General features: G+C 44.0%; 1 protein-coding gene across 7 annotated transcripts in view; it reads left to right on the top strand.

The window, feature by feature from the left end:
• Nucleotides 1-25,601, top strand: part of CARMIL1 (capping protein regulator and myosin 1 linker 1) — a 353,818-nt gene that overhangs the window by 35,751 nt on the left and 292,466 nt on the right. For 4 of the 7 annotated variants that reach the window (XM_079933705.1, XM_079933706.1, XM_079933708.1 and 1 more), the window contains exons 1-2: nucleotides 5-134; nucleotides 4,236-4,333. In XM_079933705.1, the coding sequence (XP_079789831.1) occupies nucleotides 95-134; nucleotides 4,236-4,333 (138 nt within the window). In that variant the 5' untranslated portion in view covers nucleotides 5-94. Of the gene's footprint in view, nucleotides 1-4; nucleotides 135-3,593; nucleotides 3,808-4,235; nucleotides 4,334-25,601 lie in introns of those variants that run through there. The other 3 variants (XM_079933710.1, XM_079933709.1, XM_079933707.1) reach the window with 2 other exon arrangements.

Raw genomic sequence — 25,601 nt, forward strand, 5'->3', positions numbered from 1 at the left:
TCATCTGCCTCTAAGAAATTGAGGGGTTCAGGGTAGGGTGGGGAGCTGTAAATCAGAGTTGGACCTGCAGCACCCCCGCACCTAGAAGGCCACCATGACCGAGGAGAGCTCTGAGGTGCCCAGGGAATTGATAGGTAAGAGTCGCGCTGTGGTTGATTTTCCTTCTGCCTCTGCGTCCCCTTCACCTCCCCCTCTGCGTCCCCTTCACCTCCCCCTCTGCGTCCCCCTCACCTCCCCCGCCCTTCCCACCTCTGCCCTCCCGTGCGTCCCGCGAAGTCCCGGCGCCCCTGGGGTCGGAGTGGTGTCGGGCAGGGTCGCTGGGGGGCGCCGGGAAGTTTGTTCCCATCTGACCGCTTGCAAAGCCGAGTCCCGAGAGGGCCGGCGCGGGGAGGAATCGGGAGACCCGGGAGCGCACTCTGCTGCGCCGCTGGGACACCCCCCAGGCGCCTCCTTCCGCCACGACCGGGGGTCCAGGTTGGCGGAGGAAGGGGGCGGTCTGCCAGGGTCTGGGGAGTTCTGGAAGCGAGGAGAATCCTTCACAGCGCCCAGCCCAGTGTCCTCAACTCGGGAAGTCCGGGAAAGCCCAGCACCGGGACGGCTGGCAGGCGCACAGTGGGTCGCCTCCGGCACGTGCCAGGACCACCCTGACCCCAGGAAATAACCGGCGGGAGGTGCCCCTGTGACGTACAGACTTGGGGGAGGGGGGCGCTAGTCCGGTATAATGACTGAGCCTAGCAAGGCGTGGCTTCGCCTAGCGAACTGGGAGCGAAAGGGTTACAGGACTGACGCAAACTCGGGCCAGGAAATTGAGGGTTAATGATAAAAACCTTATTTCAGTAATGATTAACCTACCGATTCTCCCCATCCCGGATCTCTTAGGGAACCTGTGTGTGGTACCCTATGCAAGGTGACCCATTGTTTGAGTCCCTTGAGGGTTCTTTTTGGGGGGGTGGTGAATATTTTGTCTTGGGGTTTAACTTAATTAAGTGGATGGTTAAAATGGCAGAGCTTAAATGAGGTTTGGGGGGAAGAGTGTTCGGAAAACCAAGCGTTTAAGCGCGCGTGTGTGTGTAGCATGTTGTATTGTAACAAGGTATGTGTTTCTGTGTGCGTGTGTGTTTTGAGCCCCAGTGACCTGTATTCCTTACTGTCCCATCCTTGGCACACTACACAGCCTACAGCTCAGAAAGACGTTTAATCGGTGATGACAAGAGTTCTAACCGCCCATTCATCTGCATCTGAGGAATTTGCCCCTCTGTTTCACCTTCTAGCAGTAATACTTTGGAGGAGTTTGTGTGTGCTCTTGCATTAGTGACTGTTAGCTCAGCAGGTGAAACTAGATGTAAAGAAGCTGTTGCTAGGCTTGTATGGAAGATAGAAGCTTCTGCTTTTGTTGAATTAAAATAAACCTAACTACCAAATTTAGGGTATTAAGTCTACCCCCCCTTCCCCCCCAATCATGCCTCTTCTCTCCCCAACCCTGTAGAGTCCACTGGGAGTGAGTGGTCCATCCAGTTCTGGGAGGCTGAGATCTTTCCAACACCCTTCCAGGAAGGAAACAAACACCCAGAACCTCTGAAGATGCCTCCAGAGGTCCTGAGAAAGAGAATTTAGGGGCGGGTTTGCCTCACTGGCCAGGAGATAAGGATAACTAAAGAAGGTGGCAGAGTTTTTAATTAGTTGTCCTTGAGCCTGGTGGTGAAAAGTTTAGGTAATTACCCAGGAAAAAGGGCGATGAAGGATAGGATGGAAATAAGGTACCTGGTTTATATTGATGGTCCTCAAAATAAATCCTTTGGTATATTTTAAAAGTTGAATTTAACCCTTATCTAGAAATGGAATTTTTGTGTTTATCGAGTCCTGCCCATCTCACATATCTTTCAAACAAAAGACAAATGTTTTTGTGATAGGCCCAATATGATTTTTCTGGGCCTTTAAATGGTCTAATTGGCCTGGGCTAGGGGAAATTCCTGCATCTGCTTTAGTCTCTAATTTCAAGTGCTTGCAGGAGTTCTGCTCTCATCAGTTCAAAATGGCAACCACGTGAAAACTTCAATATAGTCCCTGAAGCTAATCCCCCAAGGCATTTAAAAAATGTGTTGTGTATCTTTCTGATTATTAAAGTAATACATGCTTTTTATTTAAAAAATTTAAATGCAGAGAAGAATGAGAATATATGTCACCCATGTTACCACTCCAAGATAGCTACTTTTGACCTATGGGTATATAACTTTCCCATCTTTTTCTTTGTGTATGTATTCTTAAATCACTTTCAGATGCTCATTTCCCACAGTTCTTTTTAGGGGAGGGACGAGCAGCCTGTACCCGTTTTGAGTTCTGATAAGATAGGAGCTGCTTAGAGAACTCCCTGTGTAATGAGCTCCCCGACCTATCCCCCACACCCTGGCCAACATTCCACCTCATTGCTGTTCCCTGGACAAACTGTACTTTTTCTTGTTCCCATGCCCTTCTCTTTGCTGGCACTGCCCTATCCTCCCCTCCTTCACTCTTCTTATCTGAGTGGCTCTAAACTCTTTGTGGTGGGTTTCCAATAAGAATATTTTGATCACCCCTTAGTAAGCATATATTTATTTGTTAAGCTGCATGCATACTTCATTTAGTGTGTGTAATCGAAAACATAAACTGAAACACATCGCAAATAGAAGTAAGTTCTGTTTTCTTCCTGCACCCCAATGGATTGTATTGTGCACTGTGCTTTGGAAACCAGTGGTCTATTTCCTCCTCCTTCAAGCTTCAGCTCAAGGGTCCCCTCCTCCCTGAAACCTTCATGTATCTTCTTGTCCATGATCTCACGGTAGTGAGTGCAGATTCATCGAGTGCCATCAATCCATCTAGTGGCTTACAATCATCCACTAGATGGTAAGCACTTGTGGAAGGCAGGGGTCATCTCTAGCCCGGCATCTAGTAGAGTAGTTGGCACACTAGGTATATTTGTTGAATATATGAATAAACCAAAATGATTATAATACACATTTCAGAGTGGTGGGAGTATAAAGGAGTTTGCTATGTTTTGAAGGAAGGTAGAATCTAACCAGCAGGAGAATAAGGAAAGTGCAGCCCAGGAAAGAGAATAATATATACAGGATCCTAGGGGTGTAAAGGATAGAGAGGATAGAGATAAGTGGGTGTGTGCTGAGAAGTTAAGCTGGAAAAGTGTGAAAGGCCTTGAGTGGCCTGCTGCAAGGTTTGGGTTCATTCAAAAATGACTGTGACTCATAGAGCAAGAGGGACACGATCAGATCCGTGGCTTTGGAAGGGTCGCTTTAGTTCTGGGGGAGGTGTGGTACAGGGGCTGATAGGTTGGAGGTGGTAGGCTTAGTCTCGGTGAGAGATTCTGAGGCCCTGAATGCAGGATCAAGTCCACGGGTCAGGAGCTGTTAGGAGGTGGTCCTAGGAGAGGAGGTGACTGGCTCCCTGAGAGAATGGAGTTGGAGATAAACAAGATTTCTAACTTCATTAAGGGCCAGAGGAGGAGCAGGGAAAATAGTGACTTTGATTTGGGACCTGTTGAGTTTGGGGTCCTCACGGGAGTCCCAGAAGGGCCTTCCCGCTACCATCCAACTTTTCAACTCTCCCCTTCTCTCTCAATTCTGCCTTTGACCACTCTTCAGGGATGCGGTGGTATGAAGATTTTGAAAGGACAGATGGCCAGGAGCACCCTGACTGAATTGTTTGGGCCGGTTCTGGTTCTTTGCCATATTTCCCAACCTTCATGTCAAGGCACTCCTGGAAAATGATAATACGTATATGGCACTGTCATGAACACAGATCTGCTGGGGGCCAGAGGTAACCAGCCAAGGGATTTTATAAATTCCTGTTGTGCTTATGGTCTGCCTGCCTGCAATATAGTGCTCTATGCTACTGCCTGACTTTGCTGCTTTTTTTTCTTTGTGTGTGCTTGTCCTCTTTGCCCAGCAAGATTATATCATGCCTTGCATGGACTGGTATTATATCATATGCTTTCATATTTGCCTCAGCATCTGAGCACACGGTCCAAGGCACAAAGTAGGCGTTCATCGAATACTTGGTGACCAGTAACTATCAGGCTGGTTAAAACAAGCAACAACAACAAACAAACAAACAAAAAAGAAAACTAAAAAGAAAAAAGACAATAAAAAATAAAAACAACCAAAAATGCTCCTTCAAATGCTGTCCTCCCCCATGCTTTTCTCTTATTAATAAAAGAATATAACAAAAGTATTCCTTTCTTTCAGAAAGCATAAAGGATGTTATTGGCAGAAAGATAAAGATTGCATTGAAGAAGAAAGTAAAGTTGGAAGTGAAGGGAGACAAAGTTGAAAACAAAGTGCTGGTAAGTATTAACGTTTTTCTTAAAAACAAAGTTGGGAAGTAAAAATGTTTTTCTCCTCTATTGTTTTGATTGCCTAGTTTTCATGCAGCACTGGTTCTGTGTTTTATATTTTGTTCGAAAGTTCTGATGCCCATTTTGTCCTAGGTTAGTTGGAATATTTGTCCACTGAAAGTTAAAAGTAGGGTTAATTTAAATTTTAGAGACTGAAGTTTTTAAAAATTGTCTGTCTTAATGTTGTAAAAAGTCACCCACATCTAGGTCATCTCCTAGAGACCGTTTTCAAGTTATTCAAAGTTGGATGTTAAAGGGGGCTTGCTTATTATCTTTGTTGTGTCTGATTATCTGATGTTATTTGTGAGGACTTGAGATGAAATTTTTAAACTCCTCCTATGTCAGTATAATTATTAAATTCTCTCAAATGTTATATCGGCAGCCATCTCTGGGTGATGGTCTGAGAAGGCGAAGAAAACATTTGTCTTTTTAAATTGGTTTTGGTGTTTGGGAGGGAAATGCCGGCTCCTCCCTCTAGCTTGTGAGAAGAGTTGCTGGGGGGCTGAGGGACTGGCCCTTGTTGAGCACAGGATTGCTAGGGAGTTGTCAGTGCCTGAGTTGTACCTTTAGAGAGGTGAAAAGCCTTTTGTGGTGTTTTAGTGGTTTCTGTGTTGAAACTGTGGCAAACCTTAATTTAAGCTTAGGTAAATATACCTTGTTTGTGTTTTTGTTGGAGAAAATATTCGGTTTCATCTTTTTACCATTAGAAAATTTTAAACATATGCAAAAGTAGAGAACAGTGTATTGAGCTTTATATACCTTTCATCCAGCTTCAACAGTTTTCAGCATTTTGACAATATTGTTTTATCTCATCACCGTTTCCCCCGCCTCACACTTCTGGAGTATTTTAAAATAAATCCCAAGCATATGTCATTAAAAGAGAATATTTTTAATATTCTGTTTCTTCAGTTGAAGTTGCCACAGAGTTTGAAGTATCTTTCTGATACCATCTGTCTTGAGAATCTTTTAAAGTATCTGACTGCCTTCCCCTGTGGATGGAAGATTGTGCTATTGATGGATGACTTCTATCTCTCTGTGTACAAATCAGGATGGCAGAGGAATTGAAGTGGAAAAACGTGATTGAGTGACTTTTGCCCTGCAATGAAATGTGTTCACACAGACTGCAGCATTAAGGTTACAATAGCAGAAATGATGGGTGTCGTCATTCTGCTTTATTTAGTTTTAATAAAGAGTAAATTTCCTTAAAGTATGTTTTACTTATTGTTGTTCAGCCACAGGATAGAGGTATGTTTTGGCAGTGGTAGTGCAGAGAAGAAATTTTGTTTCTGCCATTTGTTGTTTTATACGTTTACAGTAAATCTTCACAAGACGGATTCACCTTTATACAATTTAAATATCAAGTAGGTTTCCTGCAACAGTCTAACATGGTATGTGGTGTTATTTGGTATGGACACTATTCATCAAAGTAGTATTCATAAACCCATGCCATGAGTAAAATTAGCAAAGTTAAAACCGCAAAGACAAATTTACATGTCCAGTGTAATAAAGTTGGCACCATTAAAGAATAGTTATGATTGGTACTTACTGTTAAGATGTTGTCGGGGGTGGGGGTGGGGTGGGGCTCTTAATGTCAGCTGGAGTTGATTAAGGTTGTAACCAAATTACAAATGTATTTGAATTTAAGCATTTATCTCCCCAAATCTGGAATCTGAGCAGTTTCTAGTGGCTTGGGGTAAACTTGTCTTGCCTGTTCCTTACTTGCAGGGGCAGGAATTGTTAATAGAAATATTCAAGGTTTGACAAGCTTCAGGTTTGAGCAGGATGGTCTACGAATTAACCTTTTTAAGTCTTTGATTTTCGAGTTTCTGAATTCAGAGAAATTCATTTACTTAAAACATTGGGAATTTCCTTATAATTTGCATTTCTGACTTTCTTTTGGCTGTCAGTTCAGTAAAATAGGGTATACCCGAATTGGCTTAAATCAGTATTTCTGTTCTGATTTTTATTCCTTGTTCCTTTTCCCTAAGTGCCCCGCCCCCACCCCCCCTGCCCCGCGTGCTCTTAGTATCCTTCCTTATAAAGCTGGGAGTGTGTTATATAGGACTTGGTTCCTTCTTTTCACACTTTGAGACTTTATGCTATTTCTAGCTTATCTTTTGTAGAGGGTTTATCTTCATCTTCCTTCTCATGGTCCTAAGAGCTGATGTTCATTCAGCAGGCTCTGTTGGACACTTGATTATGCATTGCCGTATTCGCTCCAGCAGCAGCCCTCTGAGGTAGGCACTATTTACATCTGTATTTGGGGGAACTGAGATTTGGAGAGGCTAAAGGAACTTGTTTCAGGTCATCCAACTAATGAATGACAGAGCCGGGAGTTGAATGAACCCAGATCTGTCTCACTCAGAGCCTGTCCACTTCCCCATTATGCTCAAAATAGAAAGAAAATATCCTTTGGCTTGTTCAGTGGTTACAAACTTTCAGGAAGATTTGGACTTTAGAAGGATTAGTGCTCCCTTGTGTGGATTTGACTGATTGATGGATAACATTGTACATTGCTTGGTTCTACCCTTGTTGAGACTCTCCCATGTGCCAGATGTACAAGATGGACGTAGATTCTGACTTCATGGGATTCAGAGCTCAGAGTCGAGTTGGGAGGTAAACATCTCTAGAGGCAGAGCTGTGAGGTGTGCTGTGAGCAAGATGATTGGGGGCACATGGGAGGAACCCCTGACTCAGGCCTGAGGGTCAGGGAAGACTTCCAGAAAGAAGGCAAAGGTAAACGGACACCCAATGGATGAATAAGAGTTACTAAGGGAAGAGAGCAGAGACATGTTATAGACAAAGGAAACAGAATATGCCTGGAAGCCAGAGAGAGCTTAGCACGTTAAAGGCAAATACTAAGTACAGCTGGAGCAAGGGGTATGGGTGGAGAATGGCTGGGCTTAAAGCTGATTCTTTTTCTTGCAATTGGGATCAGGTGAAAGTTGGGACGGGTTCAACAGGTCTCTTCCCACCACCTGTTTCTCATGACCATCACATGAACTTTATCCTCCCCTCTTTTAGGGAGGCAGTAGGACTCAGCCGTTAAGGCCTTGGACCTTGAGTCATGCCCAGTTCACACTGCAGCCTAGCCACTTGATAACGTTGTTCAGCCTCAATTCCTTTCTCTAATGAAACAGACCTTCTATTTGTACATGGTTTCTTTGTAGATTAACTGGGATGTATCTTAACACTGCTTAGCACAGTGCCTAGTACACGATGAACTCCCAACAGATGATAAAGCAGAAGGAACCGAAGGGTTGTGCATTCTGTTTTTTCAGTGGCACCGAAAATGCCTGTTCTTTCCATGCCCAAGTATTCACTGCCTTTATTGAGGGATTGAGCTTAGTTCACTCTAAGGCCAATAATTACTTATAGTTTATGGTACCTTTTAAGCTGGATGGAGTGCAACTGATGAGATCCCAAATTCCTAAGGTATGTGCTGGTCTAGTGAAATCAGAAATCGATGTTCGGGGGGAAACCAAGTTTGACAGTCAAGTGGTAAACAAAGATAAACCAGCGTCTTCACTGCATGGCTTTGATTCAGAGCCTTTAGTACACCTTTGTGCATAGTAGATTTCTCAGAATGAGCGGAAGTATACTGTCTTTCTCAAACTTATACGGCCAGAGACCCTACTGACCATAGTTTGGGAAACTGGGATGGAACAGGTCCAAGCTGGTGCCTTTGGGAACAGTTAAAGGGAACATGGAACAGACTAGAACAGGCTCTCTGTCATTGGAGTGTCCTCCTGGAGGACAGTTCTTTGGCCTGTACGTTTTGGGGACTTTTTTTTTTGGCCGTGCTGCTCGGCATGTGGGATCTTAGTTCCCCAACCAGGGATCGAACCCGTGCCCCCTGCAGTGGGAGCACGGAGTCTTAACCACCGGACCACCAGGGAAGTCCCGCCTGTACCTTTTATCTAAGTTGTGGGCAGGTCTGCCGCAAGCCACACACTGGCACCATGTCATCCTTTGCTGTACGGCCTTTCTCTGTTGTCTTTAGGGGATGTCATCAGGAAGAGATTGTGTTCCCTAGACTCTCAGTCCTTCCTCCCATTTGCCACTTGAATCTCCACCCAAGTTTTGTAGTACCTGGACTTTTTTTTTCTCTTTTTTTTTTTTTGCGGTACGCTGCCCTCTCACTGTTGTGGCCTCTCCCGTTGCGGAGCGCAGGCTCAGCGGCCATGGCTCACGGGCCCAGCCGCTCCGCGGCATGTGAGATCTTCCCGGACCGGGGCACGAACCTGTGTACCCTGCATCGGCAGGCAGACTCAACCACTGCGCCACCAGGGAAGCCCGTTTATAGATTTTGGTGTGAAAATAAATCTCCATTTCTCCCTTTGAAATGCCAAAGAGTATAATTGTGGGTTTGTATAGGAATTGCCTTTTTTTTAGAAGCTGTCATTTTCCATTTTCCAGAATGGCTGAATCATTGTGTAGTCCTACCAGCAATGCATGTGTGATCCAGGCAATTTGGTATTGCCTGGCCTTTTTTTTTTTTTTTTTTTTTGGAGGACTAATGGTTGAAAGAAAAATGTTGTCAGGGGAAAGCAAGGTCCTCCACCCACGCTTCTGCTGTTGCTTGTCTACGGGAGAGGAATGTGTCTCTCTCTCCAGAACAGTGCCTCTGAATTGTGTAGATCTGTTCCTGGTCTCAGCTTTGTTTTTCCTGTTTCACTTTGGAATTTGGGTTCAATCATCTTTGCCAACCCTTTGTTCTTCCACATCCCTCTTAAAAGGGGGCAGAAGCAGGACTCTCTTATTAGACTGAGCATGTCGAGGAATGGCATGTAAATGTAACCATGTCAGTTTGTTCACCGGTTCCCTTGAAAACACTTGATCCATCCTTCATTTATTTTCTTTTGAAAAGTTAACCTGAATCTCTTTAATGTATTTTCTCTTGTTTGGCTATTTATTTATAACTTTTGAGCACCTGGATTCGGCTTGATTGGAATAACTAAGTTAACTTTAAGACGAGGAAAAGTAAAAGAACGTTATTTGGGGTAACATGTATCCTTAAAATATTTTGGTGGCAGTGCTGTCTTTCATTAAAATATAAACTCTACTCCTACCTGTTTATTTTTAAAAAATGCATTAAAAAGGGAATATCTCTCACCTAAAAGTTTTGTAAGCATCTGGCCCACATAATCAGGAATCAGTTTAAACCTCAGTCTCTGATACGGAAAGCGTTTTTCTTTTACACGACGCCATGCTCGTTTTTTGTGGCTAATCTGTTTAATATTTTCCTAATTCCCCTGTCTCTAATACCTAACTTGATTCAGCAGCACGACCCACGGCACAGTCACTTCTCAGACAAATATTCACTCTGGAAATTACATTTTGCAGCTACTTTCAGGTGACATCAATCTTAGCCGATGGTTTCTAGACTTTTTTTTTTTTAAATCAGTTGTACCCTTTTAAAACACATAATTTTCCATGGGACCAATAAAATAGTGCTATTTTAGGAGTGTAAGTGTGTTTTGCAAATTTATAGTTAAAATCCAAAATATGAGTATAAACCCAATCAGTGATTTGTGTGAGGCTGTTTTGATGAACATAACTTAGAAATAGAGGGGAGATTGGATTTGGTTTTGGCTCCTTAGTATAGAGAGACTCCCTATTTACCCTTTAAGTAGTACAAATGTCACAGTTTTTAAAATAGCTACTTTTGCAATCTGGGGATGCTTTCCAAGGAAATAGAGATGTCAGGAGACACTTTATCCTGAGTTCTGCACAAAAGTGGGGTATCCTGACAGCAAAGCTTACCTCATTGTTATCTCCAGTAAGTTAAATTTGGTGTAAGATCAAATCATGTGTTTGTGTTTTGTCCCAGCAGTTAGAATAGAAGTAAGAATGAAATCCACATCAGATGTTTGTAGATTGCAGTGGCTTCCGAAGAATGCTATTGGAAAATCGTTGTTCTAGGCCTCCGGGTTTACTTCCCTCTGCAGGAGGCTTGTACCAGTTGTTGGGTAATTTGAACAGTTCTCTTTGTGGAACTGTAGGAGCCTCAACTTTTAAGGATCACTTACAATTCAGTGCATAGGTAATTTTCAAAGCGCCTGGGTGAAGTTACATGACGAGAAAATTGAGCTTTAGAAAACAGCAACAACATTGAAACAATCTTCAGGAGTAGGTATCAGAGAGCAACACATTGTTGCCAAGGGTCCTGGCAAAAGTTCTGGGAAACTCAAAATAAAATAATCCGTATTTGAGTACTTCAGAATTTTCCCCAACTCAAAACTGGAGTCAGCTCCCGCTGACCTCTGGGTAGGGGTTGGAGGCAGGCTATGGCTCTGGGCACATGTTTCCAGGAGACAGTTCTGGCCAACTTGAACTTGTTACCTGAGCTGCATTTACATTCTACTTTCTCATCTGCCCCAGTTTCTTCTGTAGTTGGGTTAGGTGAGTCAAATGACCTTGGGCAAGAAGCTATTGAACATACACCAGCCTTGGTGTAACTTTTCATTGTTCTTAAAAAGATAGTCCTTTCCAGCCTCTGGGATTTAGGCACCCTGGGGAGGGGGCATTTTGGACCAGGAGGACTCGGGAAATCTAACTAGAATATGCCATGAATTGGAAGAACTCATTTTTCATAGTCGTAAAATAGGTACAGAGAAAACAAAACAGAAAGGCTTTGGTGAAAGGTTACTGTAACACCTTTATGTTTCATTTCATTAGAAACGCTGTTAATATCTTTTGTTAAAGTAGATTGAAAATGCAACTAAAATCTGATGAAGGATAGAACTCTCCCCCTTTCTAAAAAGCTTGTTGTCTTTGAACAGAATACAAGGATTTGGATTGGTATATATGGGGCCTATTGTTTCTAAATCTTCCTGTGCCCTATTACTCTCTGTCTGTCTCTCTGCCCCTCTCTGTCTGTCTCTCTGTCTGTCTCTCTGCCCCTCTCTGTCTGTCTCTCTGTCTGTCTCTCTGTCTCTCTATCACTTTCCCCAACTCTTTGAGAAAAGAGGGGCACAATAAAGGGAGGAAAGAAGGATGCTTGGGGTGGGGTGTGTGTGGGTGTGTGTGTGTTTACATAAAAGTCTGTTCACTTTCACCCATTGGGTCCTTTCCTTCATCTTGGTTGTTTGGGAGAGAATTTTTCTTTTTTGAAAACATTATCTCTCGATGAACCTTTGCCAGCAGGTATCTTTGTCTCTTTAGACACACTGGGTGCACAGCAAGTCCTCTTAGAAGTAGAAGCAGGGCTGTACAAATGCCCTGAACTGTGCTTAGAGCATCTCCAGCCTGTGGCAAGGGTTTGGGATGAATGTGCTGAGTTCCCACTGAGGAGGCAGGTGTGTCCATTCCTGCTGATCCCTGGGCTCTGGGGTCTCAGGAGACATTTACGGGCATCGACTGGGATGAGTAGGCGTGTCCTCCAGACAGGATCTGGTGTGGACGGATTGGCTTAAGCGGACTCTGGGGAAGTTTCTTCAGCCCTGGCCCCTCTTGATTGCTGCCCAGAAGATCTTGAGGCTGGAGGACTCTTGGTAGCCCTCTAACCATGCACTCTAGCCTATGAGAAGTTGCTTCTGTAGCATCCCTGATAGCTGAGTATCCACTTTCTGCTTCAGTGTTTCTGGTGATGGGAAAAGCAAGAATCCCAGAAAGCCCTTTCTTAGTTCAGGCTGGAACCTGCTTCTCAGTAACTTCTCTGAATTTACTGTAATGTAGGCTACTGGAACATCATAGGGCAATTTTGCTCCCTCCTACATGAGTACGGGTCAGGTATTTGAGGACAGTTATGTTTTTCCTTGGTCTTTTAGTCCTCAGGCGAAACATGCTCACTTGCTACAAATCTTAATCCTTGGAGGACATTGCTTTCAGACTTTTCACTGTTCTGATCGCCTTGCTTTGGACGCATCCTACTTTACCAGTGAGCCTTTTAAGCTGTAGGTGTTTTGGGGATTACAAATGTTTGGCAAACACTGTTAAAACTGAATGAAACAGACTTTCTCAGAGTCTTTAATGGGCTTTTGTGGATTGTGCCACTTGAAGGGGGGAACGCAGTGTGTGGCATCACAGAATCTGTTCTCCAGACTCTGTAGGAAACATGGGTGTGGGTGCAGTCGGCCAAGTGAAGAGTACCAGCTGCACGTTGCTCTGGCCAAGTAAAAGTTTTCTTCTTGTTTTTAAAATTTTGAAAGTATCTATGCTATTTGCATTACTAAAAAGTTATAAAATATAAGATAGTAAAACTGAAGCATCATCTAGTCCTATCAATTTGGATGTAATCATTGGAAAAAATTTTTCTATGCTAACATACATAAACTATATGATCTGTTTTTAAAATGGAATCCTGAAGCCTATCTTGTAACCTACTTTTAAATTTTACTTTTTGAGGTCAAAGCTTTCCATGACAATTATATATATATTATATAAAATACATATAACATATAATACATATATAATATATATAATGTTTTGAATGTCTGCCTGGCACTCTATTAGCCCACTTGAGAAGTATACCATAATTTATCTAACACTTATAATGAGATAGTTAGGTTCCTTCCAGGATTTTGCCTTATAAGTGACACATCCTCACTTTTATTTTTCTTGGATAAATTCCTGGCAGTGGAATTGCTGCCTGACAGACTTTTTAAAGGATGTATTTTTCACCTGATCATTATTCAGGAAGTCTCAATAGAGAATAATTCCCCCACCTCATTAATTTTATTGTCTTTAGAAAGGTCTGCTTAGCAAAATGGCTGGTTCTCTTTTTTCAGGTCCTTATATTTCTTAGGCAAGGACTCCTTGGACCCTAGCTCGCAAGGCAAACTTTGTCCTTGCAGTTTAGGGCCCTTTTAGGTCTGCCTGGGTGGATGCGACATTGTCTTCTACTGGAGTATATTTGCAGGCGAGGAGTCCTGTGGCTCTGGTGTTTGCCGGTGGGTTCCGGAGTCCCGGGTCTTGCTCGGCCCTGGCTCCTGCTGAATCAGCCACAGCTTTTTCGTGGCTGCACCCCAGCTCGATGTGAGACTGCATTATACAATTTAGATCTTTGGTCTTTGCTCTGGTCTCAAGACTTTCTTACCTTGGGTCCTTGAGGCTCTGATAAATGGTAGCTGAGCAGATGTGCAACTGATAAGGCCCATGGCGCTTTCATTGGATGAAGTGTAGCTAAGTAGAACCCTAAGCCAGTGTGCATGTACAGCTCGTCTGGTGTCTCAGAAGATATTTTAGTATCATAAGGAAAGGAGACATTGCTTTTTCTCTCAGGCAGTTCTGAAGGCAATTGACTTCACCTGTGTAGCTAACATCTATCTCTTAAGTGGCATGGTCCTTCCCCACCCCACCTACACCTGCAGAGTAGTTCTTGCTTCTCTTCCCACTACCTCACCCTTTCCCTGTCTCCCCACCCCTGAGGGGGTGTGTCCAGGTCACGAGGACCCTTGGGCTCTCCTCCCACGAGCAGCTCCTGCAGCCCCATCTTCCTTGGTGAGTCCCTCGAGTGTTCAGCCTGCATTTCTCTCCTTTCAGTGCTGCCCTTGGGTACCATGTTGCCTGTGGTTATCTTTCCTTCCAAGACTGGCAGGTGGGATGAGATTCCTCAGGGAACCTCTCATGCTTATCAGAAAACAAGCACGTAGGACCCCTTCCATTTTCAGAGTTACATTCTCAGTCCCAGTGTGGAACAGACAAGGGAAAAAATAGAACCAGAAGTAGGGAAGTTACTGAGATTTCCGAAGTCTTGCAAAGTCTCTTTTAAGACAGTTTCTCTGCAGTTTGATTCCTGACTCCCAGGCCTGAGGAGCCCAGCAACACTCTCTTGTTGAATCTGAGCTAAAATATGGCTGGTGAAGTCCAGGCTGGTTGGTTAGGTGTTACCAGTGGGCATTTTCGGTTTCCTGAATTCATCTGTCTGAAATCGGTTGTCACTGGCAATCAAAAGAAGATTGGATCATCCCTCCTAGGCATGAGAATGAAACCGAGACCTGGAGAGAAGTACTTGTGGTTCTTGGACAGATCATTTTGGCACTTGGAACATTTCAGCCCTTTTTCCTTTAAGTCTCCAGGAGCCGGTTTCTATTTTCGCCTGCATCCTTGGGGTAGCAAAAATGTTGCAGTCTGGGGAAACTTTTTGTACAACTTAGTTCACTGAATCACGGGCACTGCCTGTGCTGATGGAAATCAGAACCAGCCTGCAGGGAAAGGCTTAGTTCATTGGGCACTCGGCTTGTGCGGCTGTCTCCATCGCAATCTCCTGGGTGTCGTATTCCTTATCAGAACTTTCACCCCCTCAAAATTTATCATTGGTGAGTTACCTGTGAAGTTCGGTTTCCGTTTCAACAGTTCTCTAGAAAACAAACTTCTGAAGCTCCAGTAGCCCTTAACCCTCCATCAGTTTACAGTCCTCTAAGTGGTCTCTGCGAGGAACCTGGTAGGTCTCTCTGTCAATATTTCTCTTTCTCCACAAGGCCTGGATGCAAGAAGTCGGTCCAATCCTTCCTGTCCAGTGTTGCTTCTTAACAGAGCAACTGGAGCAAAGGAGAGGCTTTTAGCACTTTGTCACTTAGAGTTTCTTAAGCATCCTCCCGTTTGAGAGTTCTCACTGCAGAGACTTAATGAAGCGTCTGTCTTTACATCAGATACGCGCAGGTTGTCCGTGGAACTGAACAAGTGTTGTCAGCAATGCTGTGTGTGCAGGAAGCCTTCACACTCGGGTCCTTTTTGGCAGGCTCTGTGTTCTCTGGGAATAAACAGTTTCTCTACCCATCGGAGTAGGGCTCCATACTTTCATATTCTGGAGAGTCATGCTTGTGGTATAGTTAGCCTGAAATTCAGGGATGGCTTTTTTTTTTCTTTTTAAATATCTTTGCAGACATTTTATACTTTCCACTCTCTTAGAGGCTTCCTCTGTGTTATGGGATCAGTCTGCCTGGGTTAGAATCCTAAAACTACTAACTATGGGCAAGTTATGTAACCTCTCGGTGCCTCACTTTTTTCATCCATAGAATGGGTATAATAATAGAACCTACCTTTAGATTTGTTTTGAAAATTAAATGAGACATTCCATATAAAATATTTTAAATAGTGTCTGGCATAGAGTAAGTCCTCAAGTCTTAGTTACGGTTACTGTTGTGAGGGGTGTTGCAGTGAACTGTGCTGAACGCTCTGATATGAGAATCTGGTTATGTGTCCATAGTCATAGATTACTTGGATATATATTATCTGAATAGCCCCAAAGAAGTACTTCTTTTCTTTAAAAATAAATTTATTTATTTATTTTTGTCTGTGTTGGGTCCTCATTGCTGGGCGCGGGCTTTCCTTAGTTGCGGGGAGCGGGGAGCTACTCTTCATTGCGGTATGCGGGCTTCTCGTTGCGGTGGTTTCTCTTGTCGCGGAGCACGGGCTCTAGGCGCACGGGCTTCAGTAGTTGCGGCACACAGGCTCAGTAGTTGTGGCTTGCGCTCTAGAGCGTAGGCTCAGTAGTTGTGGCGCGCACAGGCTTAGTTGCTCTGCGGCATGTGGGATCTTTCCAGACCAGGGCTCGAACCCGTGTTCCCTGCATTGGCAGGTGGATTCTTAACCTCTTAACCACTGCACCATCAGGTAAGTCCCCAGAGAAGCACTTCTACTTTGCATCTTTTCCTGGCTCTGTGCAAGATACCTGTTTTGATGTTTTCTCTGGTCAGAGCTCTTGAATCCAGTATCGGCTGTCTCCACAAATGGGTTTAGGATCTTTTTTTCAGTCTGCTGGTCTTAAAGAGGGTACGTGGATTTTGGAAAAAATCTTTCTTTAAGAAAGGGTTTAGGTATGTACATTGTTGAGATATATGTCTCTGAAGACAGGACTGTGCATTTTCTGTGGGTACATTTATGCCTCCTTTTCCCTGCAGATCCCGATGTATTCAGAAATATACTCGAGTTCCGCTTTCACTTTCAAGTCAGATCTCAAAAAAGCCAACAATCAGTAGTTGGCCCCTGTTCATCCTCGTGGGGCTCCCACGGGTCCTGCCACCTGTTCGTGGTACCTCACTCCGATTGCTTCCTCTTGGGTTTCGGTTATGATGGCTCTTGTTTGATGCCAGGGGATTTATTTGCGTTCATGGGCTCGTGTAGCTCTGCTTTTCCACCATTGAGGACTCCTGGCCATGCTGGATTCTCACTTTCTAAATAAGTGTTAGAGCAGCATTTCTTAGCCGCAGCACTGCTATTGATTTTGCATCCAATAATTCTTTGGTGTCAGGGGCTACCTGTGCGTTACTGTGTGTTTTACTAGTATCCCTGCCTCTACTCACTGGACGCCAGCAGTGAAGCCCTCCCTTCCCCCGGTTCTGACAAATACAAATGTTTCCAGACGTTGTCAGATGTTCGCTGGGTGGCAGAATTGACCCCAGTTGAGAACCACTGGTTTAGATCAGCGGGTCCCCAAATGTCAGAGAACAAATGCATACCTTGTCATACTTAGCTTATAAAGTTATATCGAAGGCTGAAAATGTATGTTCTGTAATGTAGCTTTGGTTAATTTAATTAAAAATCCATAGGCACTTTAAAATACTTATTTTTGAAGTACTTAGATCCCTATATCTGTATGTAACAAAAATAACAGATGGCAGCAAATAGAAGTTTGTCTTGTTTTAAGATACCTAGTCTTAAAACCATTGATTTGGCCAGTGGTTCTCAATGTGCGGTCCTGAGAACAGCAACTTTAGCATCACCTGGGAACCTGTTAGAAATGCAAATTCAGGGCTTCCCTGGTGGCGCAGTGGTTGAGAGTCCACCTGCCGATGCAGGGGACACAGGTTCGTGCCCCGGTCCGGGAAGATCCCACATGCCGCGGAGCGGCTGGGCCCGTGAGCCATGGCCGCTGGGTCTGCGCGTCCGGAGCCTGTGCTCCGCATCGGGAGAGGCCACAACAGTGAGAGGCCCGCGTAACGCAAAAAAAAAACCAAAAAACAAAAAAGAAATGCAAATTCATAGGCATCACATCCAGAGCTACTGAATCAGAGACTCTGGGAGTAGGGCCTGCAATCCGTTTTAACAAGCCCTTCAGATGATTCTGATGCACACTGAAATTTGAGTAACACTGAGTTAGAGTCTTAAGTAAGCTCCAACTAGATGCCTGTAGAATAAGCCTTATTGAGAAATAGTCATAACCCGCCACATACAGAACTTTGAAATCTGCTTAGGGGAGTGTCTTTTACTAGGCAGGTCATGCCAGGTGTCTGCTGGTCATACTGGTCCCCTCTGAGAGTCTGTGACATCCACAACTTCCTTTTGGGGGTTTCCTTTCCTCAGCATCTCTGAACTAGGGGTGGTTATGACCGCCAAGATAAGCCTCTGTAGGCCAACCAACAGCCTATACTTCCCAGCTGTGCCCCACAGGGCTGATCTGTATGAGACAGAGATTCTTCCTCTTGGGAGTCTGAGACATGGAGAGCGATGCGGAAGAAAGTAGAAGGCACGAGGCAGTAAAAGCCCCGATACAAGCAGAAGCCACAGAGCGTGAAGAGGCTGTTAACAAGCCAGTTGTAGTAAGAACAGTGGGAAGAGGGGGACAGAGCCCTGGATGGCTGCTTTTGGAGGAGGATTCCAAAAGTTGAGTGAATCAAACTATTGACCGTATCTTGGAAGAGTAGTTTTCAGTTTTCTAGGAGGCCCAACTGGGCCGATAGGGATTCCAGTCTTGCTTCCTTCTCTAGGTATCCTCATGGTAGACCATCATTCACCGAGTTGGCTTCAGTGTATGTCTATTCCTTGCCACCTGAATGGGCCCAACAAATCCATACTTAGATTGGAAGACCAGGTGGTCTCTGCAGACTGGCTTCATGGCACGCTGCTTCCTTAAAGCAGAGCCTCTCAGGCTGTCTGTGCCTCAGAAACACCTGGGTAGCCCCGCCTCTTTATTTAAAAACAATCTCAGAGGCCACTGAAGTTAACATTACAGGAAAGAATGGGCAATGGATGCTGTTCGTTCCAGCATGTTGTACTGACTTGCCCCAAAGAAACCTGCGTAGAGCACATTTCAGGAAACCTCAAGCCGGGCTTCACTTCCTTAGAGCAGACCAAAGAGGCCAGCTCACCGTAGTCATTCCAAAGATCTATTGCTTTGACTCCAATAACATTTTCTCCTAGTATTTCCTGTGAAGGCATCTCAGTACCATCTCTTTTGAGGGATGTGCTAAGAGTTAGACCCTTAGAACAAACAAACAAACAAAAAACCAGTGGAAACAGCGGCAGTAGAATGTTGAAATTAACCTTGTGAATCATTTTCTAAAAATTCAGTGGGCCTGCAGAAATTTCTTTCCGGTATGAACTATTGACATCAGCCCTATATAGTTCATTAGTACTTCCCTCATCCGTGCAGTCATCCCTCCCTCCCTCTCTTTTCCATTAAAACCTGGGAAAGAATATGAGTACCTTCATGTAGCAAATCTATTGGATTCCTTCACACAAATCCCTCTGGAGAGGACTGAGTGGAGATACAGAATATCTTACATTGGAAAGTTGGCTGAGTTCATTAGGGTAATAGAGTCTGGGAATGTGGGCCAGTGGTTATTTTCAAGTCCTGCTTAAAAGATTTGGGGCCCGACCAACAACATAATCAGAATTCTCCTATTCTCAAATTAGTATCCTTGAGGAGACTGTCCACTACTCCAGAGCCTAGGGCTCTTTCCTTATTGTACTTGTGTACCAAGCCCTCTACCCCTAGTGGTGAACTTTTCATGGTAGACACAGAATAGTTGGCTAGTAAAGGACCCAGGCCTGGAGTACAAATTTCAAGCCCAAACTGGTTTTCTCAGGGACCTGGTTGAGTCTCTTTACTCAGCAGCCTTATCTGACGTAGTGCATCTTTAATTTAGCCCTGTGCGGGATGCAGGGACCAATAACAGTGAAGCAGTAAGTGGGGGAGAATGTCCAGCTGCAGACCCTTGGACTGGACTCTGCTTTGGTCAGAATGCTGAGTGCAGTCCACAAAGCCATGAAGTGCTCCCTGACTAGTTCACTTGAGCTCAGCTTCCCATTACGGCCAGTTCCTAACCCAGGAGATTATGGAATGCTTCAAAAGAAAGGTGGTCACGTCTCCCTGTTGTGGTACTGTGCAGTGTTTGTGCCACTGTCTCAGGAATGTGAACCTTTGTGCAAACGAGTCACTTCTCGTTTCCCTTCCTGCATATCATGTCAGAGAGAGTGATTTATTTCCTGTTTGTGAAGGCTTGGTTTCATCAATTACATGGGAGAGAAATTGGATGTCCTTTCAACTTTTTGCTGGTTACTGGGTCCTCCTTTGCCTGGAAAGGTAGTCTTTCTTTCCATCATGAGAGTTATGCCGAGTCAATGAAAGGATTTCTTTTCTTAGGCTTTCAGAGACGACACTTCATTGCTTTTGTGTGATAAAATTATAGTGTGTGATTTTATTATTTTTAAACACGTAGAACTGACATCTGAAAGTTCACCTACAGTTGTTGGAAAAGCCAAGAAAGCATCTCATTTCCTATTGGTTCCACTAGCAACCCATTTTAACATATAAACCTTGTGTAGCTCCACGCCTGTGTTTCCTAAAGTGGAGAAGAGATCCTGCTCCCAAGATATGAATAAGACGTGCTGGCAGCAAAGTGCTGCTGCCCAAGGACTTCGACCCTGTGTTTCCCAAACCTAAACAGGTTTCTCCTTTCTCTATTCTCAGAACCTTTAGCGTTCTTACTAATATACATTGTACATGTCATAAAGCACCGATTAACATCTCATAGGGCAGCAGGGTTCCAAGGAACTCAGAGAAAGGCTGACAACTTACTTATTTCAGTGTTTTGTCTTTTACACAAAGGACCTCTGTATTAGAATTCGCACATCCCTTTGGACTGTTGTCGTGATCTGCTTCTGATGCTTTACAAATGAGCCGATGGGGGAAAAATATGTCAAGAAGACACACTCGTCCACCCTATTTTTAGGAAGATTATTGAAATGTTTCATTTATCAAATATTTACTTCATGCCATCTGTGAGTAAAGGAACTCTGGAAGGAAGAAGGCAGTGCCTTGGGAATTGATTGAGTTAAAGTCAAAGAAGAAACCTTTTTTTCAGGAATCTCTTCCATTGGGTCTGATCTGAGGAAGAGAAGTTGGGTTGGATGTCAGTCTTCTTATTATAAATGTTTAGGGTAATTTCAGAATACTCTGCTTTAAGACAAGTTTTGAGAAATGGGGCGGGGAAAGTTTCCTTACCTATACTCATCTCACAGATTGTGTGCAGTTTATGTTACGAGTTGCCTTCTCGCGGTGCTGAGCGGCCCTCACATATGGGAGGGGCCGCCACAGAGGAGAGGGTGTGGATTTATTGTCTATAGTCCCCAACGGGGAGCAATGGATAAAAACTACCAGGGCCTGAGGATTGTCTTGAAACTCAAAATCTCCCCAACAGCCAGAGCCGTCCTGTAATAGAATTTGCTGATTTGTGTGGAGGGTGGAAGCTTGAGTTCCCTGGAACTGGACAAGTTCAAGTGTGGATTGCTTGACCTCATAACTGGGATGTCCTAAAGGACATTCAAGTAGGAAAATGCATCCTTTGATCTAAGATTCCAGGATTCAGAGCTTTCACTCCTCATGTGTCAAATAACTTTTGTTAGTTAGGGCTTATTAACTATTGCAAGTATACTGTTAAAAACTGAAAACTTCTATTAGTGAGGCTAGGACAGAGCAGTTGCTGGGAACTCTTGAGTCTCACACTGCTGGTATGGACTGGCTTGTGTTTTAGGATTGAATACACTTTATTACTTTGATGAGGTTAAAATCCCATTGGGAAGTCTGGCTCTTTGGCCTACAGCAGCGCGTTTGCTGCTTTGAGTTCCCGTAGAGATGTGAGAAGCTTTGTCGCACATGTTTATCAGGGTTGGATTTTGGCACTTCTGAATCTTACTCTGAGCAGAATTCTCCCCCTGCTCCCCGGTGGCAGAGAACAACAGGCATTGTGTGTCTGTCTAGTTGGGGAAAGATGTAGGGGCACTCACAGAGCCATTCTCCTTGGGGGGACTTGGGAATCGGAAGACCTGAGGGTTAGTGCTAAGGCTTTTGAAAACATACTTAGGAGACTTCCCTGGTGGTCCAGTGGTTAAGACTCCAAGCTTCCAATGCAGGGGGTGCGGGTTCGATCCCTGGTTGGGGAACTAGGATCCCGCATGCCGGGGCACAGCAAAAAAAAAAAAAAGAAGTCCTTAGTCTGCTGTTTTAGTTAATAGTGTGGGGATGGAAAAGCTTCCTTCTAGGAATACTGTGAGAGTAAGTGGGAAGTAGAGCTTTTAGTATTTTAGGAGAAGAGGGCCCAGTTCATTCAGTTAATAATGCATGAAGAGTTCTTCCCTTTGAGATTCCTTCTTTCTTTGCTTTTCAAAAGGTAAGATAACTTACTAGTTCCACACCTCCCGCCCCCAAGGTAAACTGTGGAGCTTTCCTCAAAGTATTCTTATTGTACATCTACTGACATTCATTTTGCTAAGTAGTTAAAACAAGTGGCAAGTTGACTAGGGAGTTGCTTCCCACTCTTGCTTCCCTAATGCAACCTGCTCTTTCAGCATTGCTCGCAGTCTCAACTTTGAGCTCTTGAATTTTATCTAGTGAGTTGCATGCAGTGGGGGCTGTTGATAATTTTTTGTTCTAAAGTTTCCTTTATGGGTAGCCCTGGCCATCGTGGGAGCACACAAAATAAAGCAATACAACGTTTCTCTCGTGGGAACTTGGAGATAATTGTCCTCTTCTGTGAATGTGTAGCCTCCTGTAAGTTACTGGCCTCTAGGAGGGGAAGGAGAGGCCCCTGTCTGTTTCTACCATTGATGAGCCGCTTTATGCCCCAGCCATTAAAAAATTTATTTTAACTTAAAAAAAACGATGGTTAAATATAGATCACATAAAATTTACGATTTTAACCATTTTAAGAGTAGAGTTCAGTGGCATGAAGTATATTCACAATCCAAGCATCACCACTACCCGTTTTCTGAACTTCTTCATCATCCCAAACAGAAACTCTGTATCCAGTAGACAGTAACGCCTCATTTCTTTGTTCTCTCTGCCCCCAGAAACCACCATTTTACTTCCTGTCTCTGTGAATTTGCCTGTTTAGTTACCTCATGTAAGTAGAATCAGACAGTGTTTTTCCTTTGGTGTTTGGCTTATTTCACGGAGCGTAATGTTTTCAAGGCTCGTGCACGTTGTAGCATGTGCTGGAACACCATTCCTTTTCATGGCTGAATGATACTCCATTGTATGGCTGTTCCACATTTTATTTATACATTCATCTGTCACTGGACACTTGGGTTGTTTCCACCTTTTGGCTCTTGTGAGTAATGCTGTGAATATCGATGTACTGCTCCCTGCTTTTGGTTCTTCTGGGTATATGCCTAGGAGTGAAATTATTGGATCATATGAGAATTCTGTGTTTGACTCTTTGAGGAGCCACCAAACTGTTTTCTATAGTGCCCTGGTGATTTTATTTATTGGTTTGTTTGTTTGTTTATATTTTTGACTCCGTTGGGTCTTCGTTGCTGTGTGCAGACTTTCTCTAGTTGTGGCGAGCGGGGGCTATGCGTCTTGCTGTGCGCAGGCTTCTCATTGCGGTGGCTTCTCTTGTTGTGGAGCACGGGCTCTAGGCACGCGGGCTCAGTAGTTGTGGCTTGTGGGCTCTAGAGCGCAGGCTCAGTAGTTGTGGCGCATGGGCTTAGTTGCTTTTGCGGCCTGTGGGATCTTCCTGGACCAGGGCTCGAACTCATGTCACTGCATTAGCAGACGGACTCCCAACCACTGTGCCATCAGGGAAGCCCATCCTGGTGATTTTAAAAGTGGGCAGTAGTACCTGTGTTTGTAAAAAGTGTTCTCAGATATTTATCAACTGTTTGGAACTTTAAATTAGAAAACTGAACAGAGTGTATTAGCACTTTATGTACTTATATTTTGTCTTGCTTGAATTTCATTTGTTTGGGTACCTGTCTGTGTTTTCTACTTCATTAGAAGTTCCTTGACCTGATCTGCATTTTTCCATTGATGGCCACCTTTTTTTTTTTTTTTTTTGCGGAACGCTGGCCTCTCACTGTTGTGGCCTCTCCCATTGCAAAGCACAGGCTCCGGACGCGCAGGCTCAGCGGCCGTGGCTCACGGGCCCAGCAGCTCCGCGGCATGTGGGATCCTCCCGGACCAGGGCACGAACCCGCGTCCCCTGCATCAGCAGGCAGACTCTCAACCACTGTGCCACCAGGGAAGCCCGATGGCCACCTTTTTTGCACTTCATACATCAATAGTTGTTTGTTGCTACATTAGTTAGATGTGCAACATACTCTAAAATATCGTTTAAAAAAAAGAGATCAGTTTGAAAGAAACACATTGGAGTTCTTTCTGAGTTTTGTTTTGCCAGAGCTAAGATCCGATATTATTTAAGTTCTCTTGGTTGCGGAATGGGAAGTATTCCTGCTGTTAAAAATAAATGCTAAAAAAGAAGATGGTAAAATGGAAAAATATCGGGGAACAATACATATTGGGGAACAGCTTCCATCGGGAACTGAAATAGTACGGGAAGAGAATATAATTGAGGATAGTTCTAGGTCGTGTTAGTTCTTATTTTGTTTAGACTGCCTTTCCTTTGGCCACTCTGTAGGCATCTAAATTTGAAGTTTAAAGGCTTTTTTAAGAGATGGGGGATGGGTGAAAGACGGTTTTTTGTGGCTGTTGGTTTTATTTTTAATAGACAACTAGAATTTTCACCTCTTGGGTCAGAATGTTATCCATCTATTTATAGCAAGCTTGTGTTGTTAATGGCAAGTGGCTGGGCATCCAGACACTGATAAGACCTTCAGTGAAGTAGCTATCCAGTTATGCTCAGGCTAAATGAATGTGTGGATTAAGCTCCATATTTAACACGGATGTAAAAATTGTATTTTTATTATCAAAAGTAGCAGCGGCACAAAATCACTGCTTTTGTGATTTTAGTTCCACTGAGCCTTTATTTCTGGTCTCTTGGTGGTTAACTGCCATCCGTAGCTGAGCCCAACTATAATTTTACAGGAATTAAGCTTAACATTGGCAGTTTGAGGTCGTGGTCCACTGCGGAGGCATGACCTAACTTTGAGCAGCGCCGTTTTCAGCAATCCTTTCTCACTGTGGCTGAGAAAGCTGTTATTAGCGAGATTTCAGGTGAGGTGCTAGAGGGCAGACTGTTGCACTAGCTTGATGACTTTTTCTTTTCGGAACAGTAGAACAGTAAAAAATAATGTTGTTCTCTCTTTAAAAAAAAAAACCCTTGAGTTTGTAATCATCGAGGTTATTGGAATCTGGATTAATTTATAAATGAAGGTGGTAGTTGTTTAATAAAAACAAAGCCCATTTCCTTCTTCGAGTGGTTAACCTCAGGCTGACCCGAGAGGTAGGAGTGTCTGCCTGAGGAGGAAGCCCATCCAGTCCTCATCTTGGAGTCAATTATTAACTCACCAAATACTCACGGAACCTCTGCCACGCATCTGGCTTTGTGCCAAAAGCCGGGGATTAAGTGTAAGGAGGCAGATTCTCCCCTGCCTTCTGCAATGTAGGCCGCTTCCCAGGCTCCCCCTAATTCCCTCTCTTATTTTTAAGCTGCTTTATTAAAAATATCCACATAGCATGCCATGCACTCATTTGAAGTATGTAACTCAGTGGTTATTAGCATATTCACAGAGCTGGCATCCATCACCGCGATCAATTTTAGAGTCTTTATATTTCCTGCAGAAGAAACCCCGTCCCTTTTAGCTCTCGTCTGAGTCCTCCCATCCCCCTCAGCCCCTGGCAATCACGATCTACTTTCTGTCTCTATAGATTAGCCTATTCTCGATGTTTCACATAAAAGAATATACGTGACGTTTCACGTGTGGTTTATTTCATTTAGCGTAATGTTTTCAGGGTTCATCCCTGCTGTAGCTTGCGTCAGCACTTCGTTCCTTTTTATGGCTGAATACTCTTCCACTGTATGGATTATATATATACCGCATTTTGTTTATCCATTCATCCATGGCAGACATTTGGGTTGTTTCTACTGTTTGGCCGTTGTGAGTGTATGCTCCTCTGAACTTGTGTGTACAAGATTTTGCATGAACATATGTGTTCACTTCTCTTAGATATCCTAAATCTCCTTCCCATCCCACAGATCTGTTACATAACAGTAGAGGGGTCAGATATTATGGGAACATACGGGAGCGACATGTAGCCCTAACTGTGGGAGGCAGAGAAAGCTTCCCCTGAGGACACGATGTCTAAGCTGAG

Source organism: Stenella coeruleoalba (genome assembly GCF_951394435.1).
Source record: "Stenella coeruleoalba genome assembly, chromosome: 10".
NCBI classification, from domain to species: domain Eukaryota; kingdom Metazoa; phylum Chordata; class Mammalia; order Artiodactyla; family Delphinidae; genus Stenella; species Stenella coeruleoalba.